The sequence below is a fragment of the Grampus griseus genome (genome assembly GCF_964374135.1).
Source record: "Grampus griseus genome assembly, chromosome: 14".
Taxonomy (NCBI): domain Eukaryota; kingdom Metazoa; phylum Chordata; class Mammalia; order Artiodactyla; family Delphinidae; genus Grampus; species Grampus griseus.
In genome coordinates, this window is record NC_139008.1 from 76,480,096 (window position 1) to 76,499,938 (window position 19,843).

Sequence of the window (19,843 nt, forward strand, 5' to 3'; positions counted from 1 at the left end):
ACACCCCCATCACCACCCCTCCTGCCTGCCACCACCTTTCTTCCGTCCTTCACATGCCCTCCAGCATCCACCCACTTCTACTCACCTCCCAACTTTGCCCCTTCCTTCCTCCACCCTCGCCCCTCCCCTCCTCGTCCACCTGGCCCCGCCCCGCCCCAAGCCTAGGCCACGCCCCCCAGGGTCACGGAGTCGACGGACGCCGTAGCGCCCCCTCCAATCACGTGGTCACGTGACGCGCTCCAACATGGCGGCGCCGTGGGGCCGCGGCGTCGCTTCCTGACTGGGCGGCGCGGACGGACGCGGCTGGTGCCGGCGTGGACGCCGGGCCCTCAGCTTCGCTCGCCCGCCTGCTAGCGCCATTCGCCCGCGGGGCTTTTAGCCCCCGCTGGGCCGGGGCCATGCAGGAGAGCCAGACCAAGAGCATGTTCGTGTCCCGGGCCCTGGAGAAGATCCTAGCCGACAAGGAGGTGAAGCGGCCCCAGCACTCCCAGCTGCGCAGGGCCTGCCAGGTGGCGCTCGGTGGGTGAGCCGCCCCGGCCCGGCCCCGCGCCGGCCTCCCCACGCCTGCTGTTACCCCACGGGGCCTCAGCCCGGCCTCCTGGGCGCCACTTCCCCACGACCCCGAGTCCCACCCTCCCGCCCTCCTTATTATACCCCGGGAGAAACTGATGCCCTGCCAGCTTGGGACTGGCCCAAGGTCACCTAGCAAGTTGGTGACAGCCAGGGCTGGCTCTCCAGCCTCCCAGCCCAGGGCTCTTGCCACGGCCCCTTGCCGTCCTATTTCCTGGTTCCTTCTCTCGTCACCTTCAGAAGCAGCAGCCCTTGCTCTGAGTTTTTTCTTTACCTGGGTTCTGCTGGTTGGAGTTACCCCATGTGAGCAGAGCTGCCCAACTGGTTTAGGGAAACTCCTGAGGCCTGCTTTGGAAGTGCCCAACTGGTGTATGTTTTCCTTTCATTTGGGGATCGCCCATAACTCCCTCCAGGAGGGAACGTAGAGGGTTATCCTGCACCTTCAGATATTGTATTGTTAAAGAGATCTGCTCTTTCCTTGCGGTCCACTCAAATAGAGGGTCTGTGAGGGCAGAGACACTTGTTTGTTTTATTCACCGCTGGATCCCCTGCATCTGCAACAGGGCCTAACACGCAGTAGATGCTGACTGAATGGACCCACAGATGATTGAAAGAGGGGAGAAGTCTGATTCATCTTTAGTTAAAACCTTGGTAGTTGATTCCATCATCAACATCCTATCTTTTAGTTTGTCACTCAACAAATATTTATCAAATGCCCACTGGGTGGCAGGCACTGAGGATACAATGGGGAATGAGACAGACAAGGTATTTGCCCTTACAGAGCTACTCTAATAGGGGAGGCAGGATAAGTAAATTTTAAAATGAATGAGACATTTTTTTGAATGCTAATAAATACTTTAGTAAAAGCAGTTTTAAAAAAATTATTTATTTTGTTTATTTATTTTTGGCTGTGTTGGGTTTTCCTTTCTGCGCACGGGCTTTCTCTAATTGCAGCGAGCGGGGGCTACTCTTCGTTGCGGTGCGCAGGCTTTTCATTGTGGTGACTTCTCGTTGTGGAGCACGGGCTCTAGGCTTGCAGGCTTCAGTAGTTGTGGCATGCGGGGTCAGTAGTTGTGGCTGGCGGGCTCTAGAGCGCAGGCTCAGTAGTTGTGACACACGGGCTTAGTTGCTCTGCGGCATGTGGGATCTTCCCAGACCAGGGCTCGAACCCGTGTCCCCTTCATTGGCAGGTGGATTCTTAACCACTGCGCCACCAGGGGAGCCCTAAAAGTAATTTTTTCATAATTACCTTACTTCTGTAAAATTTTTTGTAAAAGTAGATGTGATAAAAAGGGCCTGAGGACTGCTTTCCGTAGGGTGGTCAAGAAAGTAATCCTTTTTGAGGAGGTGACATTTGAGCCGAGTACTGAAAGGGAGGAAGTATTCACCATGTGGAATTTCAGGAGAAGAGAGTTCTAGGCCGTGAGGATCAATACATTTGACCAGAGTTGGCATCAAGTTAATTCATCATCCCAATGCCTTTGGTTTGGAATCTGTAAAAAGACCTGTTTTCCCTAACAAGTGACCACGTAAATGGAAAGTTTGCTTTTCTGTCACAGAGTTTGAGGTTACCATCACCTTTCTCCTTTCATTTGGTTCAGGGTACTCTGGGAGTCTTCTCTTGGGGCCTAGGAATGGGTTTGTGAACTTTGCATTTATTTCTCTGGGAAGAAGGCAGTGCCTCTCATCAGCTTCTCAGAAGGGTCTGAGACTCCCTCAAGGATCAAGAACTATTGATACAAAGGTTGTTGTTGCTGAGAAAATCTGGAAACATACTAGTCCTGTGAAATTCAGGATCAATTAGAGGAATTTACTGAGATTTAGATTTGTAAAGCTTTTTTATTCAGGAAACCAAGGCTAACTGTTGGATATTGTTTTATCAGGAATGCAGGATAAGCACTACAAAGCAGTAGTTAGGCAAAAGCCTGGTACTTACAACTCTGCTTGGAAATCTGCCTGTATTCTATCCTCTCAGTGTTACTTTAAGTGAATTGTTGCAGAAGTTTCAAAATAGTTATTTGGCAGAGAAGTTTTCATTCCCCCTTCAGAACACTTAACATCAGATTTTCAGCAAATTGTATATCACTTTGTTGGAACCTACGTATAAAATCGTCACATGGATCATAGAGGGCCTTAACATTGAGAGCTTTTTATATATTTTTGGATCATGCCTTGTTGAGAAATTCAGATTTTTCCAACCCAAGTTGTGGAATGCACATTCAGTGTTTTGGTAGTGAATTGTAAGAAATAGCCTATACTGAAAATATAAATTCTCCGTTAAAAATATTTTTCATGTCAAACAATATAGACGAGTTAAATAAAATATTCCATATGATGTTATTTAAGAAAAAAAAGAAATAGCCTATAAAGGAAGTAATGTGACCACAGGTTAATTGAATAGCAAACTGTCATGGTGGCTCATCATCATCAAATTGAGTAATTATTACAAGGGAACCTATGTAAAGAGTTAGACTGGCCATCTTTTTTTTTTTTTTAAGACAGTACTTGTGTGTCATTGCTGTTAAATAAAAATGACTGCAGAAGAAAGCATGTAGCAAAGTATCTGGTGATATTTCACTCTGCATCTCAAGGCCCAGTTTTGTGTCCAGTAAAAGTAGCTGAAACAAGCCTGTGTACGAAGCATTGCAATGTGGCGAGTATTTTAGAGATTGCCGTGTATAGATTATTACTCACTTTGATAAGAGGAGCTGTAAGTGACTGCTCGAAGTTGAAGTGTTTGAACGATAGGAGCACTTCCAGGAAACAGCTTCTGTGACCTTCCACCAGTTGTAGCATATTAGAGGGCGGGGATCACGGATGCAGGGGCTGTGTAGTGTAGGGATTTGGAGTGTGTTCTGTGAACTCAGGACTGCCCGGGTTCAGATCCCTTGCCTTCTACTTGCTATCTTTGTGACCTTGGACAGATCTTATAGCTTCCTGATGGGGTTATTATAAAGATAAAGTTAGGGGGCTTCCCTGGTGACGTGGTGGCTAAGAATCTGCCTGCCAATGCAGGGGACACGGGTTCGAGCCCTGGTCTGGGAAGATGCCACATGCCGCAGAGCAACTAAGCCCGTGAGCCACAGCTACTGAAGCCCGTGCGCCTAGAGCCTGTGCTCCGCAACAAGAGAAGCCACCGCAATGAGAAGCCCGCTCACCGCAATAAAGAGTAGCCCCTGCTCGCTGCAACTACAGAAAGCTTGCGCAGCAATGAATAAATAAATAAAACAAATAAATTTATTTTTAAAAAAAGATAGTTGGCGTGTGCAAAAAACTTGACATGTAGTAGGTGCTCTGTAAAGGCTTGCTCTGTTATTTATTATTTTAAGCTGTGAGAAACCACAAGACACTCTAAGCACCCTGGCTTGATGTTAACTTAGGTTGGTTCCTCGTTCAAGAATGACTTATTGCTCTATTTGGTTTGTAGATGCAATAAATAGGAATGTAATTACACAACTGAAAGGCTGTGTTTATTAGAGTGTTAACTTGCTAAGCTCAATGAAGACAAGGGTTGTTCCTTGTAAAAACAGTGATGATCAGGATGGAATAGGTTTGGAGTAATCTCCGGGATTCATCTTCACTAAATGCCAGATGCATAGGTAGTGTCTGCCCGATTAGAGGATCATGGCCTTCCAGCCTTTATTGAGAAATCAAAAGAGCCTGTGAAAGTATTCATCACCCCAAGGACATTGTTGCTCTTTACTTTCTTAATGAAGTTTTTATATATATTAATAGTCTTGAACCTTTCAGCCCTCCAGTTGGGGTACATAATTACATTTTTAAACCTCCCTTTCACAGCGGTTTTATTTAAGAGCCATTCTCTCACATGGTCTCTTTAAATTATATTTCTGTCCTTAAACTCTATCAAGTTTAGAGACTTGAGAAAATAAGCTGAGTGGTTTCGAATGGTGTGGAAAAATCTGGAAATCTCGAAAACTTTAACTGAATTGTTTTCACAGTAGTCTTCATATATGGTAGGAGATTCGGTATCTTATTTAATAATTTAATACCCACAAAGTGCCAAGTAGGGGCTGAGTGCTCTGTAATTGCCAGTTGTCATTAAACATACCTATGTTTTTCATATGAAATTGAGTGACTTTAATTTTTAGAGCAGTTTTAGGTTCACAGCAAAATTGCCTGGGAGGTGCAGAGACTTCCCATATTCCCCTCCCTGCCCACCCTCGTGCATGGTCTCCGCATTACCAACATCCCTCACCAGAGTGGGGCGATTATATAGTGACGAACCTAACTCTGACGCATCATTATCACCCAGTTGAGTGAGTGACTTTTTTTTTTTATAAATTTATTTATTTTATTTATTTATCTTTGGCTGCATTGGGTCTTCGTTCCTGTGTGCGGGCTTTCTCTAGTTGTGGCGAGCAGGGGCTACTCTTCCTTGTGGTGCATGGGCTTTGCGTTGCAGCGGCTTCTCTTGTTGCGGAGCACGGGCTCCAGGCGTACAGGTTTCAGTAGTTGTGGCTCGTGGGCTCTAGAGCGTAGGCTCAGTAGTTGTGGCCCACGGGCATAGTTGCTCCGCGGCACGTGGGATCTTCCCGGACCAGGACTCGAACCTGTGTCCCCTGCATTAGCAGGTGGATTCTTAACCACTGCACCACCAGGGAAGCCCGAGTGAGTGACTTTTTTAAATCACATGTTATATAATAGCTATATGATATCAACCATGTACTAAGCACTTCTGTGTTTCAGGCACCGTGCCATACGCTTCACATGCAGTTTAGTTCTTACTATTATTATCCTCGTCGAAGGCCTTAAGAACTTGGCTGACGTGACTTAACCAGAAGCAGTGGAGCCAGGCTGTGAACACTGGCGGTCTGGCTCCAGAGCCCAAGATCTTAACTATTACTACCATTGCTCCTCCATACAAAAGTTCTTATGTTGTATAAAATACTCATTGGAGTCTTAAACAATCATTATATTGGCAGTGAAGTTTCTATGCAGTGAATTTTGGTGATGTTTCAGTAAGTAGAGCATTCAATAAGTAAAGAGACCGTATTTTTTGTAGTTGAATTTTGAGATGTAGTATTTGAAAGCCTCTAATCAAAAAGATCACAGCTTTTTCTCTGCAGCTTTTTACTGCTTATGTCTTTGGTTTAATTTACGGACTAACAGGAAGAAAGAAATGAAGTTAAAGAGCTGGTTTCCCATGAGTTTCATTTGAGGTATTATATCTTGCTGATTTATGACCTCTCTCTACATCAGCAGTAAACTCTTCTATTCATTCTGGAGTTGTGACGTGTGATTGATGTCCGTCTTTGGGTGCAGCAGGCAAAGGGAAACCAAAGCTCAGAGGGCAACTTGCCTACATCTGGACATCCAGGTGGGCAACAACTACAACGGGTAGCTGACATATAAATCATAAAATCCACTTTTAGATTTGCTACTCTGTTTAATATACGGGATTTAGAGACATGTGGGTCATTGGTGATCTTAGCTTGAGCTGTTTTGGTGGCACGCTGAAGGTGAAAACCAGTCTGGAGTGGGTTGAGGTGTGAGTGGGAGGTGAGGAAATAGACCGTGAGCGCACGCAACTCTTTCCCAAGGTTTGGCTATGCTGTGAAGGGGAGGAGGGACATGTGACTCATGGCGGTTCTTTGGTTTTTTCTTTTTCTTTTTTTAAAGGTAGAAAAGACTCAAACTTGTTTAAATGTCATTAGGATGAAGCCAATTAAGGGAGTATATTCATAAATTTTAGTTGCATGTTAATATACAAAAAGCATTCACATGTCCGTATAATATATGGTAAATGGCTTTTTCCTGCATACGGTGTTGTTGTTCTTCTAACTTTGATGTGTTTGAAATAACTGTTCTCATTATTAGGAGGAATGTAAGTGCAAAATTTGAAAAATACCAAAAATATCCCTAAATTGTCATAAAGTAAGGGTTTCAATTGAAACACAAAATAAAACCTTTAATGTTAGCAAAGTCGGGTGTTTTGATTAGACATCTTGTTTATATGTGCTGTAGATTATAAAAATTTTGAGAAATAATAGGACTTGGGACCCTGACATTACTTTTTGTTGAAAAGCTTTATAGTGATTCTGCAGGAGGAGGTTCTCTGTCTAGAAGCAGCACTAAAAATTGAATTTTGATTATTGAAAAGCATTTATTTGTTGGATTGGCAGAAAATTCATTGGGAGCTGTGTTTGAAACTTTGCTTATTGATTGGTCTTGTGATCCTGGACTAATCATTTAGCTTCTCGGAGCCTTGGTTTCCTGGGATGAGAAAGGTGATAATGCCTGTGTCACAGGATTGTTGTAAAGGTTATATGAACTAACGCAATAAATAACTGACACCGTATCTGGCACCTAACAAATGACCTACTAAAATTCAGAGGCATTGGTGTTACCATATTTAAAGGAGAAGGAACTGAATACTTGTTCTTCCTGCCTCCCTTATTGGTTGGTTTATGGACATCTTTGCTGGTCTCTGACATTTCGACACTGGTGAGGCAAGTGGTTGGAAAAATTTAGAGCTCTGTCCTGTACTTGTAAATCTCAGGGGAAACCGTAAGCAGTGCTGGGGAAAACAGTGAGACCATTCTTTATGGAAAAGAGCAAACTTGTGAAAACGTGTGCTTAATCAGCAAGTACATGGAGTCTCCTATATAAATAGCTCAGAACTGTATTGAGTTCTTTTTCACCAGGCTGAGGGGGCCTGCCTGGAAAATACTTGACTTTCTTTCCAGCAAGGTTATCTTAGAAAATCCTTAACTGTTTGCGAATTCATTCCTGGAGTCTTCCTATAAGAAGCTTCTTTGGGTTTACCGTCTTGGTTGTAAATGAGTCTTTTACCTTTTTTATTAGGTATTTCATTAGGTTTTATAGACTTGTGGGGAGAACAGCCTTCTTGTGCTAGGACCTAGAATTCTTAAATTTTCCCTCTGTCCTAAGGAGTAGTCAGTGCATACTTGTTCTCTATATAGTCCTTCTGACTAAACCAGGGTGACATTCATTCAGAAGATATTTATTTGGGTGTCATACCAGGTGTCATGATGCAAGGAAAACAAAACAAACAAAGACCCTGTTCTCATGATGTTTGCAGTTAATGGGGAAGAAGGGGACTGTTCAGATGATCATGTCCTCTGAGTCATACTAATAACCTGACAACTCCTATGAAGGAGAGGAACCTGGTCCCACAAGGGGAGTGGACAAAGGGATGAAGGAAAGCTTCCCTGAGGAAGTCTTGAGAGCTGAATGATAAATAAAAATTAAATAGGTTAGGGTGAGAGGCATTATGGCAGCAGGAGGGGGAACAGCATATGCAAAGGCCCTGTGTCAGAGAGGAATATGACGGTTAAGGAAACTAAAAGATACAACAGCCTGTGAATCTGTAGTTACCTCAAAATTTTTAAAAAGCTTTAATAATAATTTTTTTAAAAGAAACTAAAAGAGGCCACTGTGTGGTTGCAGCATGGCAAATGAAGGGGGAGAGGTTTTGGGGATAAGGTGGGAGAGGTAATCCAGGGTCCTACCATGCAAGACCTTGGAGGTTATGTTGAGGAGTTTGATTTTAGACCAAAAGCAGTGAGATAACACTGCAGAGTTCTAAACAGGGAAGAAGGTGATGGGATAAACAGGTTTGTATTTTGGAAAGATCACTTTAGCCATTATGTTCAGAACATCTTCAAGGAAAACCAGAGGGACTGCCCAGGGACCAGTGAGAAGGCAGTTACCATCATCCAAGGGAGAGATGCTGGTGGCCTGGACTTAAGTAGTGACAGTAGTAACAGAGTAAAGTGAATGTATCCCCACTTGTTTAGAAGGTAAAACTAAGAAAACCTGGTGATGGATTGGGTAAGAACACGAGAAAGTGGATCAGTAAAGCTGACTCTTAAGTTTCTGACTCACGCAACTGGATGGATAGTGGTGCGGTTCTTTTAGATGGGAGTGGGAAGACCATCTAGGGAGAGGTGGGTGGAGGAGCTTGATCTGAGTTGGGACTTGGATGTGTTGAGTTTCACCTGCCTTTGAGCATCCAGTTGGACAGGTGGAATAGGAAGTGGATGGATGTACGAGCCTTGTGTTCATAAGGCAGGCCGGCACCGGAAATCAAGATTTGGGGGTCATCCGAGCCCAGGTGGGAATTGAAGATGCAGTTGAGGCTGCGAAGGCCTGTGGGGGAGAGTGTACAGAAAAGGAGAGGCAGGAGAGCCTGGGCCCGAGGAACCCTGGCCTACCTGGCTGGGCAGAGGAGGCTGAGTCTACCAAGGAAATGGAGAAGAGATGGGACAAGAAGCAGAGGGCAGATGAAAACGGGTGCTTATGAAGCCGGAAGTCGAGAAAATTTCCGAGAAAATTTCAAGGAGGGGGAGGTCAGGTCAAATGCTGCAAGGAGGTCAGGTCAGATGGCAACTGGAAAATTGCCCATCAGATTTAGAGACATGCGGGTCATGGGTGACCTTAGCTTGAGCTGTTTTGCTGATGCAGTGAAGGTGAAAACCAGACTGGAATGGGTTGGGGCATGCATGGGAGGTGAGGAAACAGACACAGCTCTTTCCAGGGCTTTGCCTGGGGTGTGAAGGAGAGGATGGAGATGTGGATCGTGGGAGTTTTTGGTTTTATATTTTTCTTTGTTTAAAGGTAGAAGAGGCTTGAACTTGTTTAAATGTCATTGGGAAGGGAGCCAGTTAAAGGAGAGGTTAAATAATGCAAGAAAGAGAAAGGACAGTTTATTCATTCAGCAAATACTGAGTGCCTGCTCTGTGTCTAGGAATTCCTAGATAATGGGGATTCAGCAGTGAACAAAACAGACGGAAGTCTATGTTATCACAGAGTTTATAGTCTACTGGGGAAGATGGAGAATAAGTGAACTGATACAAAGTATGTCAAGGGTGATAAATACTGTGATGAAAAACTAGGAAAAATCGGTGTAAAGTGAAAAAATAAAGCAGGTAAGGTGGTCCAGAATCACAAGGAGGGCAGTTTTAGGTGGAGAGGGAAGGCCTCTCTGAAGAGGTGACATTTGAACAGCCATCTGAAGGAAGGGAAGAGTGAGTCTTGTGGATATCTGGGGGAGGGAGGGCATTCCAGGTGGCAGGAAGAGCAAGTGCAAAGGCCCTGAACAGGACAGGCAACAAGTAAGCTGGGGGTGGGGTGGTAGGAGGTGAGATCAGAGGGATAGCAGGGGGCCAGATGTTTTAGAGGCTTGGAGGCCAAGTTCAAGATTGTGAGTTTTTACTCTGTGAGATGAGAAGCCAGTGGCATTTTGTGCAAAGGAGCAGATGTTAATCAGATTTACGTTATGATGGTTATGGTTAATCTATTTTGAGCAGATGTAATCTGATTTACATTTTAAGGGAATCCCTCTGGCTGCTGTGTAGACAAAGATGTGGGCCGGGAGGAAGGGTGAGAGCTGAAACTGTGAGACCAGTTAAGAAAGAGGCTCTTAGTCTAGGTGGGAGATGATGGTGGCTTGGTCTGGGGTAATGGGGGTGGTCCAGCATATGAGAAGTGATCAGATTCTAGGTAGTTCCTCAGGAGGCAGTAGGGATGGGAGACTGCGGAGTTGGAGGGGCTTGACACTGTTTTCTAGCAGGAGAGAGTGCAGGCTGGGTACAGAAGTAGGTGAGTTTGTAGATTGGCCAACAGGAAGTTGAGGGAGTCTCCTCGTGTTGGCTTCTAATTTCTGCATGAAATAGGCTGCTCCATCGGTTGTGAGTAAAGATGAATGGTGATGACTAGGAGGGAGAGAAGGGGTATTTGAAGAGAGTAGAGAAATGTGCGGTAGTCTTTGTGGAGAGTTGGAGGTGGTGAGCTTAACTGGCAGTAGTTAGGGTTCCATTGTGCTTGGTGATTAGGGCCTTTATAGACCTACCAACTTGCCCTGTAGTCAGAGGTCTAGTCATTAGATGGAGACAGGTCAGGGGAGAGGGTCATATAATCTAAGTTTGGGATTTTGCCAGAAGTTAAGACTAAAAGTCAGAGAGAGTCAAGCCTATTGTTTGGCTGTCATTCAGATAACAATCCTGTAATGGGACCCATCCTGGAAAATGAAAAGAGGGGAAAGCTGACAAGTTCTTGGCCTTGTCAGGTCTGACAGGCCAAAGAAGGGTCCTACTGGGAGCAGTTAGTGGGTCATCTGGAAGGAAAGGAGGTTGTGGGCGGAGAACAGGCAGCAGCTAGAAGTAGCACAGTTCCAAACAGGGACAAGATTCAGAGTGTGGCCAGCCACGCCAGGCTGACTTGGGGTGGAGGAGGGACTGAGGGTAGTGTTGGTTTGCATAGTAGAGAGGGGTGTGCAGATCAGATGTGTGAGGGGAGGTGAAGGTTCCACGGGATGTCGTGGGGCTTTGGAGGGTTGACCGGGGATGGCGTTGTTGAGCTTGGTCGTGGTCATTGTTGTACTTAGCTTGGGAGTGGAGCAGAGAATGTGAGCTGGTGCCAAAGTCATTGATGAATGGGGAGTTGTGACCCGAGGTTCCTAACTGACAGCGATGGCCAGGAAGGATTTCCCAGGAAGACAGCATGGCTTTTCAGGTGCAGCTGCCCCACCCGACTCAGGTCTGGCTCCTTTCCAGCCTGCTTATTTATTGCTGCTAATTGCCCAGTTGGCTGTTGGGAGAGCAGTGCATGTTAAAAGGCAGGGCAATAAACTGGAGCAAGTGTGCCCACTCCTCCTCCCTCACCCATCCTCCTCCTCTTTGGCTCTGGAGCAGACAGCCTGGGTGTGAATCCTGTAGTGGCACTTCCTACTGTGACTGTGGGCAGGTGACTTCACCTCTCTGTGTCCAGATTCCTCACTGTATATGGTTAGGAGATGAGTCTCTTGTCTTCCTGAGTTGTAAGGAGGACCAAATGGGCACCTGCCCCTAGCGAATGTCAGCAGTTATTATGATGATTTATGTTCCACTGATTTTCTTCTTTCCCTTGGCTTTCCGTCGTTCCACCGATGGCGCTAAAGATTTTGTACTATTACTGACTCCTGTTTTAAGATAAGAGCAAGAGAACAGACATTTATTGACCACCTGTGTATGCCTGACACTGCCTTAGCCATCAATACTTCGGGTTTGTTAAAAGAATTACCTACACCCAACTGCCTAGTTACAGTCTCTGGAGCATATGGGGCTGCTTTTTATCATCCTCATTTTTTTTAGAGTAAGACATCAAGATTCAGGGAGGTTTAATAACCTACCTGGCATCATTCAGCTAATAGATGTCCATTTTCTTTCGGAACTTCCAACCCATTTCTTGTCTTTCACCACACCAGGCTATGTCAAGTGTTCTGTGGGACCCCATGCCACACACCTTTTCCCTGTTTGTTTTTTTTTCCTTGCCTCTTTTTTTTTTTTTTTTGGCCACGCTGCATGCAGCATGTGGGATATGGGATCATAATTCCCTAACCAGGGATCGAGCCTGTGCCCCCCGCAGTGGAAGCACGGAGTCTCAACCACTGGACCGCCAGGGAAGTCCCCTGCCTCTTTTCAATGGAAAAAAATATTGTATTATCCAAATATATCTAGAAGCCACCTGTTGGGTCAGACTATATGGAACTACTACCCTCAAGCCGTTTCCAGCTTTCCTGTGGCTCATGCTCATCCGTCTCTGCCCCCGCCCTGGCCCCAGCCCCCGCCCCCACTAATGCTTGCCTGGGCTATTAGCAGCAGCCTCTTGATTGGCTTCCCTGCTTCTGTGCTGTCCACCCTCCTCTTTATACTCAAAACTGCAGCCAGAGGGATCTGTCCAAACATAGGTCTGCTCAGGCCCCTCCTCCACTGCCCTCCAGGGGCTTCTCCTTATCTGGACCCCTACTGGGCCTTGTGGAGAGGATTTTTCAAATTTTTTTTCTTTAACAAAGAATGTTCTAGAGAGTGCAACAATTCCTCATACTTGTGGGAATACTTAAGTATAGATTAAGAAGACTAAAGGAAATCTGTGATCACGTGTTTTGTGAAGATCACAGTTTCTTGGTCTTCTGCAGTAGGTACTGCTCACTGTGGAGGGCTATGCCCTGCCCTGCTCAAGTCACACTGGTCCTTGTTCATTCCCATCGGAAAACCAGGGTGCACCTTCCTGTGGTCCTGTCCCATCAGGCCAGAAAAAGAGGTGGGGGGATTCCAGAGCCTGGGTTGTAAATAGGCTCCCCGAGGCTGGATGAGGGATGTTCATACTACAGAGCAGTAGGAACATCACAGCATTCACGCTTTGAATTAATGATGCAAAACGAGTGTTTATATTGTTTCGCACTTATAGGTTACGGAGTAATTCGACATGCTTGTTTGAGAGCCAAGTTACCCAAGAGGTACGAACACAGGCTTGGGAGCCTAATTTTCTGGGTTCAAGTCACAGCTCCACCTCTCACTGACTTGTAACCTTTCTGGATCTTGTCTCTTCGTCTGTAAGATATAGCAGAGTTTGGCCTCGAACCCTGGTCCTCTGGCTCCTTAGTTGCTCTTTGTTCTTTGGCAACGTTTTGCTTGTATAAAACGGGGATGTTTTGTTTTCCTTGTGCTGGTCATAGTCCTTTATGCCCTGCAGTTAGTTTTCCGCTGCCAGTGAATTTCTTTCTCCTTGATTCTTCCCTCTCCCTTAAGACAAAGGTTGCAAACTGGTAGTGTAAGGTCAGGGCAGCCTGCAAACAAGTTTCATTTGAGCATAATTTTTTTTTTTTGGGCCATGCCTCGCGGCTTGCAGGATCTTAGTTCCCTGGCCAGGAATGGAACCAGCACCCCCTGCACTGGAAGTGTGGTGTCTTAACCACTGGATTGCCAGGGAAGTCCCTGAGCATAACTTTTTTAAGCAGTTGAAATTACTTCCAATTACAGTTGGAGTTTTCACTTAAAATCCAGATTTTGACTTCTGGAAAAATCAGAACAACGGGCATCTCTGGGCTCAATCAGCTGGGACTGAGACTCTGCTGCACTCCATGCCCTGTTGGGTGGGGAGGGGGTCCTCCCTGCCCCTGATGTCTTACACCCACCTGTGTCTCTCCAGGAGGTTTCCTGCCTGGCCTCCATAGGTCTTTGATTTGATTACCCTTAGTGCCTCAGTGAGTAAGTAGCAATCCTGGTGATTGATTTGTCAACTGGTGGGTTGACACCAGTGGCATTCTAGAACAGACTATTTTAGAGCTCAGAGGTCAGCACAGACTCTAACAAATGCCTAATTGCTTCAGATACACTTAACAGCTAAACTTAACTCTAATAAGGTAACCATGACTGGAAGGAACCCTTGCATTTGAGTTCCGGCATCAGTGCCCCTCTGACATGTCACACGGTGACAGACAATATTACCACCAAGCAGAGTCTTGACATTATGCATGTTGATTTCTGCAAGCTGAAAGCTTGGCCACCAGCCTCCTGGGCTGGATTTCCCGGGCCACTCCCACAGCCTGGGGCCTCAGCTAGAGGAGGCCAGAGCTACTTCCTGAGTGGATTCTTGTCCCAGAGGAGCAGGAACCATGCCACAGAGCTCTCTTTAGCAGAACCTGTGTGTCACAGGCCTTGTGGTCCATGAGCGAAATGTTTGATATTAGTCATCTGGTGTTCCTCTTCTGTTTTCTTATGTGTGTAGTAAGAGGACATTGAAAGAGTGGCTTGAAGGTTAAAATTGCCACCTCTAGTGAGTCCAGTTACTCGGTTTTCACTTCCTAAAGGTCAGTCTAGAATAGAGTTGTCCAGGAAAAGGAAACTTGTCACTTCCAGAACTGTGTTCTGGGGTTGCTAGGATAACTAATGCCATATCCAAACCACTGGCTCTCAAGAGATTGTGTGAAGAAGGCTGGCCTTTTGGAGGTTATCTGAATACATGGCATTCAGGTAGACATGTTTCACTGGCCTGCTTTGATAATACCGCGAGCCTGCCAAGCCTGACACGTAGGAATGCATTCGACTAAGTGGCTGTGGGGGAGTCCGGCGTGTTTAGATATAGGATGTTCTTGTCTCAATGGCACAAAATCTTGTTCTCCTGGAAATAAGATGATCTCTCTTTGAGACTGTGACTTCTGAGTGTTGGCACTATTCCATAACCGTAACCATGTAGTTGTTGTACCCTCCATGGTAAAGGTTTATAAATTAACTTTAATTCATAAAAATTATATATGACTTAGCACAATATAAATGTACTTAATGCCACCGAACTGTACACTTAAAAATAGTTAATGTGGTAAATTTTGTGTTACACATATTTACCACAATTTTTTTAAGTGCTAAAGAAAAAGTATGTATACTTACAGAAAATGTGGGAAAGAGAAAAAGATCATCATCCTCCTACTTAGATAGCTTTCAGTATTTTGTTATATTTGTTTTTTTTAATATACATATTGCATGCTCCTAACATGCCTTTCTTTCTTTCCCACCAGATGAAATTAAAGCAGAAATAGAAAAGCAAAGGTAAGCCTGGGCATGTTCTCCTTGCTGAAGTGCAGTATGAAGGGAGTAGTAGGTGGTGGCCGTGGGAACCCCTTTCTCTGCATGTTTTCCCATATTTCTGATCCTCAGGTGGCACACACTCTCCTAGCACAGCGCTGGGCACGTGGCAAGACTTTGTATGTGTTTGAACTGATACTGAGTTAACAGGTTACTGGCTCAACAACTGCATATTTGGAGGAAAGGATAAGGAAGGTCAAGTTAATGCTGTTGTACCTTCTCTTGACAGAAGAGGCAAAGCCCTTGTCTCTTGTATGTCATGCTTCCTCAGGCAGGAGGGCAGCTTGTTCTGTTAAGGGGCTGCTCCTCATCTTCATAGTAATGAAGCCAGTGAGTCCCATTTCAGAAATACAGCTCTGACGTGGCAGGTGCCAGGATTCAGTCCAGGCCGCTGTCGATACAGCTTGCTCATCAGAGACCTTGTTCTCTGCCTGTGGCCCCTTGGTGTTTTTTCCTAATGCATGTGTTTAAACTTTTCATTGTCTAGCCCCACAGATGCAGTTTGCAGGCACTTTTAATTAAATGACTGCAAGTGGGATGGGAAGTTAGAGTGGGGGGTAGGAAAAGCAAGCTCTTTTTTTTTTTTTCATTTCCCCTCTCTGGCCCTCTCCTGCTTTTTTCCTAGGCTTGGTGCTACCGCACCACCAAAGGCAAACTTCATTGAAGCTGACAAGTATTTCCTTCCATTTGAGCTGGCTTGCCAGTCCAAGTCCCCACGGGTGGTCAGCACATCCCTCGACTGCTTGCAGGTACCATGTTTCAACTTGGTGGTATAAAGGATGTTCTCTCAAGCCACAGGTAGTCCTTTGCACAGGAGCTGTGCCCGTAACCCCCTGGTACTCAGAATGCTTCCGGAGGTGATGGAGAAAGGAGCATTTCAGCTCATTCTTTTTTTTTTTTTTTTTTTTTTCCGGTACGTGGGCCTCTCACTGTTGTGGCCTCTTCCGTCGTGGAGCACAGGCTCCAGACGTGCAGGCTCAGCGGCCATGGCTCACGGGCCCAGCCGCTCCATGGCATGTGGGATCTTCCCAGACTGGGGCACGAACCCATGTCCCCTGCATCGGCAGGCAGACTCTCAACCACTGCACCACCAGGGAAGCCCTTCAGCTCATTCTTTATGGAGGTCTTGTGAGGGAGGGAAGAATGAGAGGTCTGACCTCTTTACCTAAAAAAGAATTCGTTTCTCTCGAAGTATTTTGTTGATCTCTCTTATGTATGTTTTCCTAAATGAAACCTTTAGCATTGATTGGAATATTTGTACATATGCGGGTACATAAGATATTTAATGCTACTTCTTTATTGATGGCATTAATATTCATAATGCCAAGTAGAGAAATAGATATCATCGACTCTCATTATTTGTGGTGATGGTCTATAAAGTTGCTGTGAACACGGAATTAGCAAACCCTGAAGCATTGTTCCTGGAGGGAATACAGGGCTAGGTTCCTGTGAGCCTCTCTGGTCACGTGTTCATCAGCTGATCAGTACATAACTTTATTCTTTGTGTGTTTCTGTTTAAAGACACCTTATTTAATATATATTGTTGATTTGTTAGCATTGAACTTATGGTCAACAGCACTATGACACATGCCTGAACAAAGCTGATCACACGTCATTTCTCTGTAGGGCGCATCCTACAGAGACAGCACTAGACAGCACTTAGCACTGTGCATGGGGGCCATTTTAAATGGCGAAAACACCAACGAAAAGGACACTTAGCACTGTGCATGGGGGCCATTTTAAATGGCGAAAACACCAATGGAAAGGACAAAAATGTGAAAACCATGGCAATAAATAGATCACAAGAAAGACACTGTTTACGGTATGAGAGGTGAAACAAGAAGGCAGAGCGTCTCCTTGTTTGACCTTAGCCAGGAACTTGTGCATCAAGTGATTCAAATTTTTCACTGCGCTGCAGGTGTCCGCAAGTGACCACAAAAGCGTCCCAAATATTGATTGGGGACTTACAAATTTTAGTGAGCGGGCACTCACAAGTACAAACCTGTGAATAATGAGGATCGACTGTACTTAGGGCCATAAGTAACCTTGTTATAAGTTACTTTTTACTGGTGAAAAAGCAGCAGTGGAGAAATTAGGGTGACTTGGCCAATGACGTGCAGATAGTGAGGGACAGAAACAGGACTGCAACTTGGGCTTCTTAATTCCCAGTCCAGCATTCTTGTATTTTTCATAAGATCTACTCATGAAGCTTCCGGTTACCTCAGAAACATTTGTTTTTAACCCCAGTGGGCAACCTACAGCAATGAAAAGAGCTTGATAAATTTTAAAAAATACAGTGGAGAGAGCCACAATTTATCAGTACTTTCTAGAACAGGAATAGTGAATAGGTTCTATATTTTATTGCTTGGAAGCTGTGTTGAACAAATACCTGGAACCTCATCTGGGTTTCTTGAGAAAGTGCCATGATTGATTGGTTGCGTCTGCTGAGGAACAGGACCGCCAAGTGGCGGTGGGCATGCCACATCTTTGGCATCTCTAGTCTGATATTTACTCTATTAATTTCTCTTGTTTGATATATCTATACTTGAAAATTGGTGAGAGTTTCTTCACAGAAGCAGCTCTTCTAAATGAAAAGCCATTTTCTCATTCAGTATAATTCTGTACAGATTGTCCTATGTGGAACATGTAATGAGCCAAGCATTTTAAAGTGGCAGGCTCAGATCCTACTTCTATCCTGAAATATTTGTTGCCGTGAACATTTTCAGAGGAAATTTGGCATAATTAGCTGTTTTGTCCTCATGTTAAGGTTTAGTTTGGAAGCTGGTGCTGATAGTTAACATTATTGGTGTCCTAAACAATGCCAGTGTGTTAAGCACTCAGCCTGTGCTGGGCCCTGTGCTAAGTGCTTTATCCCCAGCATCATGTTTAATCTTCCCAACAACCACCTGAGGTTCCTACTCTCATCCTCATTTTAGAATCAATGAAACTGAGGCTTGGAGAATAAAATGACCAGCCCTGCCAAGTTCCCCTGGCCAGGCATTGATGGGATTGGGTGGGTGTCTAGGACTTGTTTACCCCAAGCCTGTGTTTAATCAGGGGTCCTTAAACTATGCCATGAGCCAAATCTGGCCTGCAGCCTGCTTTGGTAAATAAAGTTTTATTGGAACATAGCTGCCTTAATCTGTTCAGACTGATATAGCAGAATACCACAGACTGGGTGGCTTAAACACGGGACATTTATTTCCTACAGCTCTGGAGGCTGGGGAGTCCAAGATAAAGTACCAGCTGATTAAGTTCCTGGTGAGCCGTCTTCCTGATTTGTAAATGGCCAAGTTCTCACTGTGTCCTCACATGGCAGACAGAGCAAGCTAGGTGTCTGGTCTCTTCTTATAGGGCATTAATCCCATCATGAGGACCCCACCCTCATGGCCTCATGTAAACTTAATCACCTCCCAAAGGCCCCACCTCCTAATACCATCATATTGAGGGTTAGGACTTCAACATAGGAATTGCGGAAACAGAAACGTTCAGTCCATAACACCAGCCATGCCCTTTCGTTGATGTATTATCTATATGGCTGCTTTCCAGCTACTACAGCTGAGTTGAAGAGTTGGAACAGAGACCATGTGACTTCACAGCCTAAATATTTAGCATGTGGTCCTCTACAGAAAAAGGCTGCTGACCTCTGCTCTTAACTATTACCCTGTAGTCTGGCCTCTTTAATTAAAAATATGCTGTGTTTTCCTGGAAGTAGTCTGTTTCTGGAACTCTGTGTACGTGTGAGTATGGTTTCTGATGGAAACATCGACGTCCTGCTGTACTTCAGCGACTTGAGCGCAGTACCTGTCTTGAGGCTTTTGGCATGTGGTTCACTCTCTTTTTCAGAATGGAAGTTCTCTGTAATTTGATAGGTACACTAAGATTTCTTTGGTTAGTATACAAAATGCAAAATGTATCGTCCTTTTTATGACAGTAGAAAGTGGCTGGGTGCTCCCTGGAATACTGAATGAAAAAATTCATTTCCTCTTGTGGTTTGTCCTTGCAAACCTGTTTGACTGGCTTTTCCCAGTGTGAGTGATGTGACTTCTGCCTTGGAAATGGAGGGCCAGTGTCTAGGAGTAAAGGTTGGTTTTGGCAGGGTTGAAGCCAGCTGCAGAGACTGTGCCCTGGGCATTTTAAGGAGTCCCTTTTTGAGCATGGAGAGATGATGGGGTAGCAAAGGTGCTTCTGGGTTTGGTTTGCTGTGAGTACAGAGCTCAGCATTCCCTCCCCCACAGGGAGGAGCCCAGAGCCTTCCCTTCTCACTTCTCCCAAGTGACAAAGATTCTCCTTATTCCTTTTCTCCAGCACCTGGTCGCCACACGCTCCCCCAAGGCCAGGACTGGAGGAAGGAGGGTTAGTTCAGGCTTGCCTAAACTAGTGAGTGATCTTCAAGTTTTTCTGGGCACATACCAACCACAGAAATTATTTTTCAGAATATTCTCTCAGAATATTCGTATTTCTTCAATTATAAGACTATATACAGGTACTACTGTTATTAAATTATGTACATTATAAACAATACAAAAACAGACCTTTTGAAAGGGTAGGACAAAAAAGTAGATAGAAACAGACTTCTAATATTTTCTTGCTACGTAAGGCTGTAGGAAACCACTGGTCTGAGCCATCTGGTTCATACCACAAGCATTATCTTTTTTTTTTTTAATAAATTTATTTATTTTTGGCTGTGTTGGGTCATCATTGCTGTGCACAGGCTTTCTCTAGTTGCGGTGAGTGGGGGCTACTCTTTGTTGCGATGCGTGGGCTTCTCATTGCAGTGGCTTCTCTTGTTGCGGAGCACGGGCTGTAGCCGTGCAGGTTTCAGTAGTTGTGGCTCGCGGGCTCTAGAGCGCAGGCTCAGTAGTTGTGGTGCACGGGCTTAGTTGCTC

At 45.1% G+C, this 19,843-nt stretch overlaps 1 protein-coding gene across 1 annotated transcript in view; it reads left to right on the forward strand.

Annotated features, from left to right (window-relative positions):
- The first annotated feature begins 275 nt into the window (after positions 1–275).
- The window catches only part of ARFGEF2 (ARF guanine nucleotide exchange factor 2), a 99,044-nt gene continuing 79,476 nt past the window's right edge, over positions 276–19,843 (forward strand). The window contains exons 1-3 of the mRNA XM_082669799.1: positions 276–519; positions 14,888–14,918; positions 15,580–15,703. Of these exons, the coding sequence (XP_082525925.1) occupies positions 399–519; positions 14,888–14,918; positions 15,580–15,703 (276 nt within the window). The 5' untranslated portion in view covers positions 276–398. The remainder of the gene's footprint in view (positions 520–14,887; positions 14,919–15,579; positions 15,704–19,843) is intronic.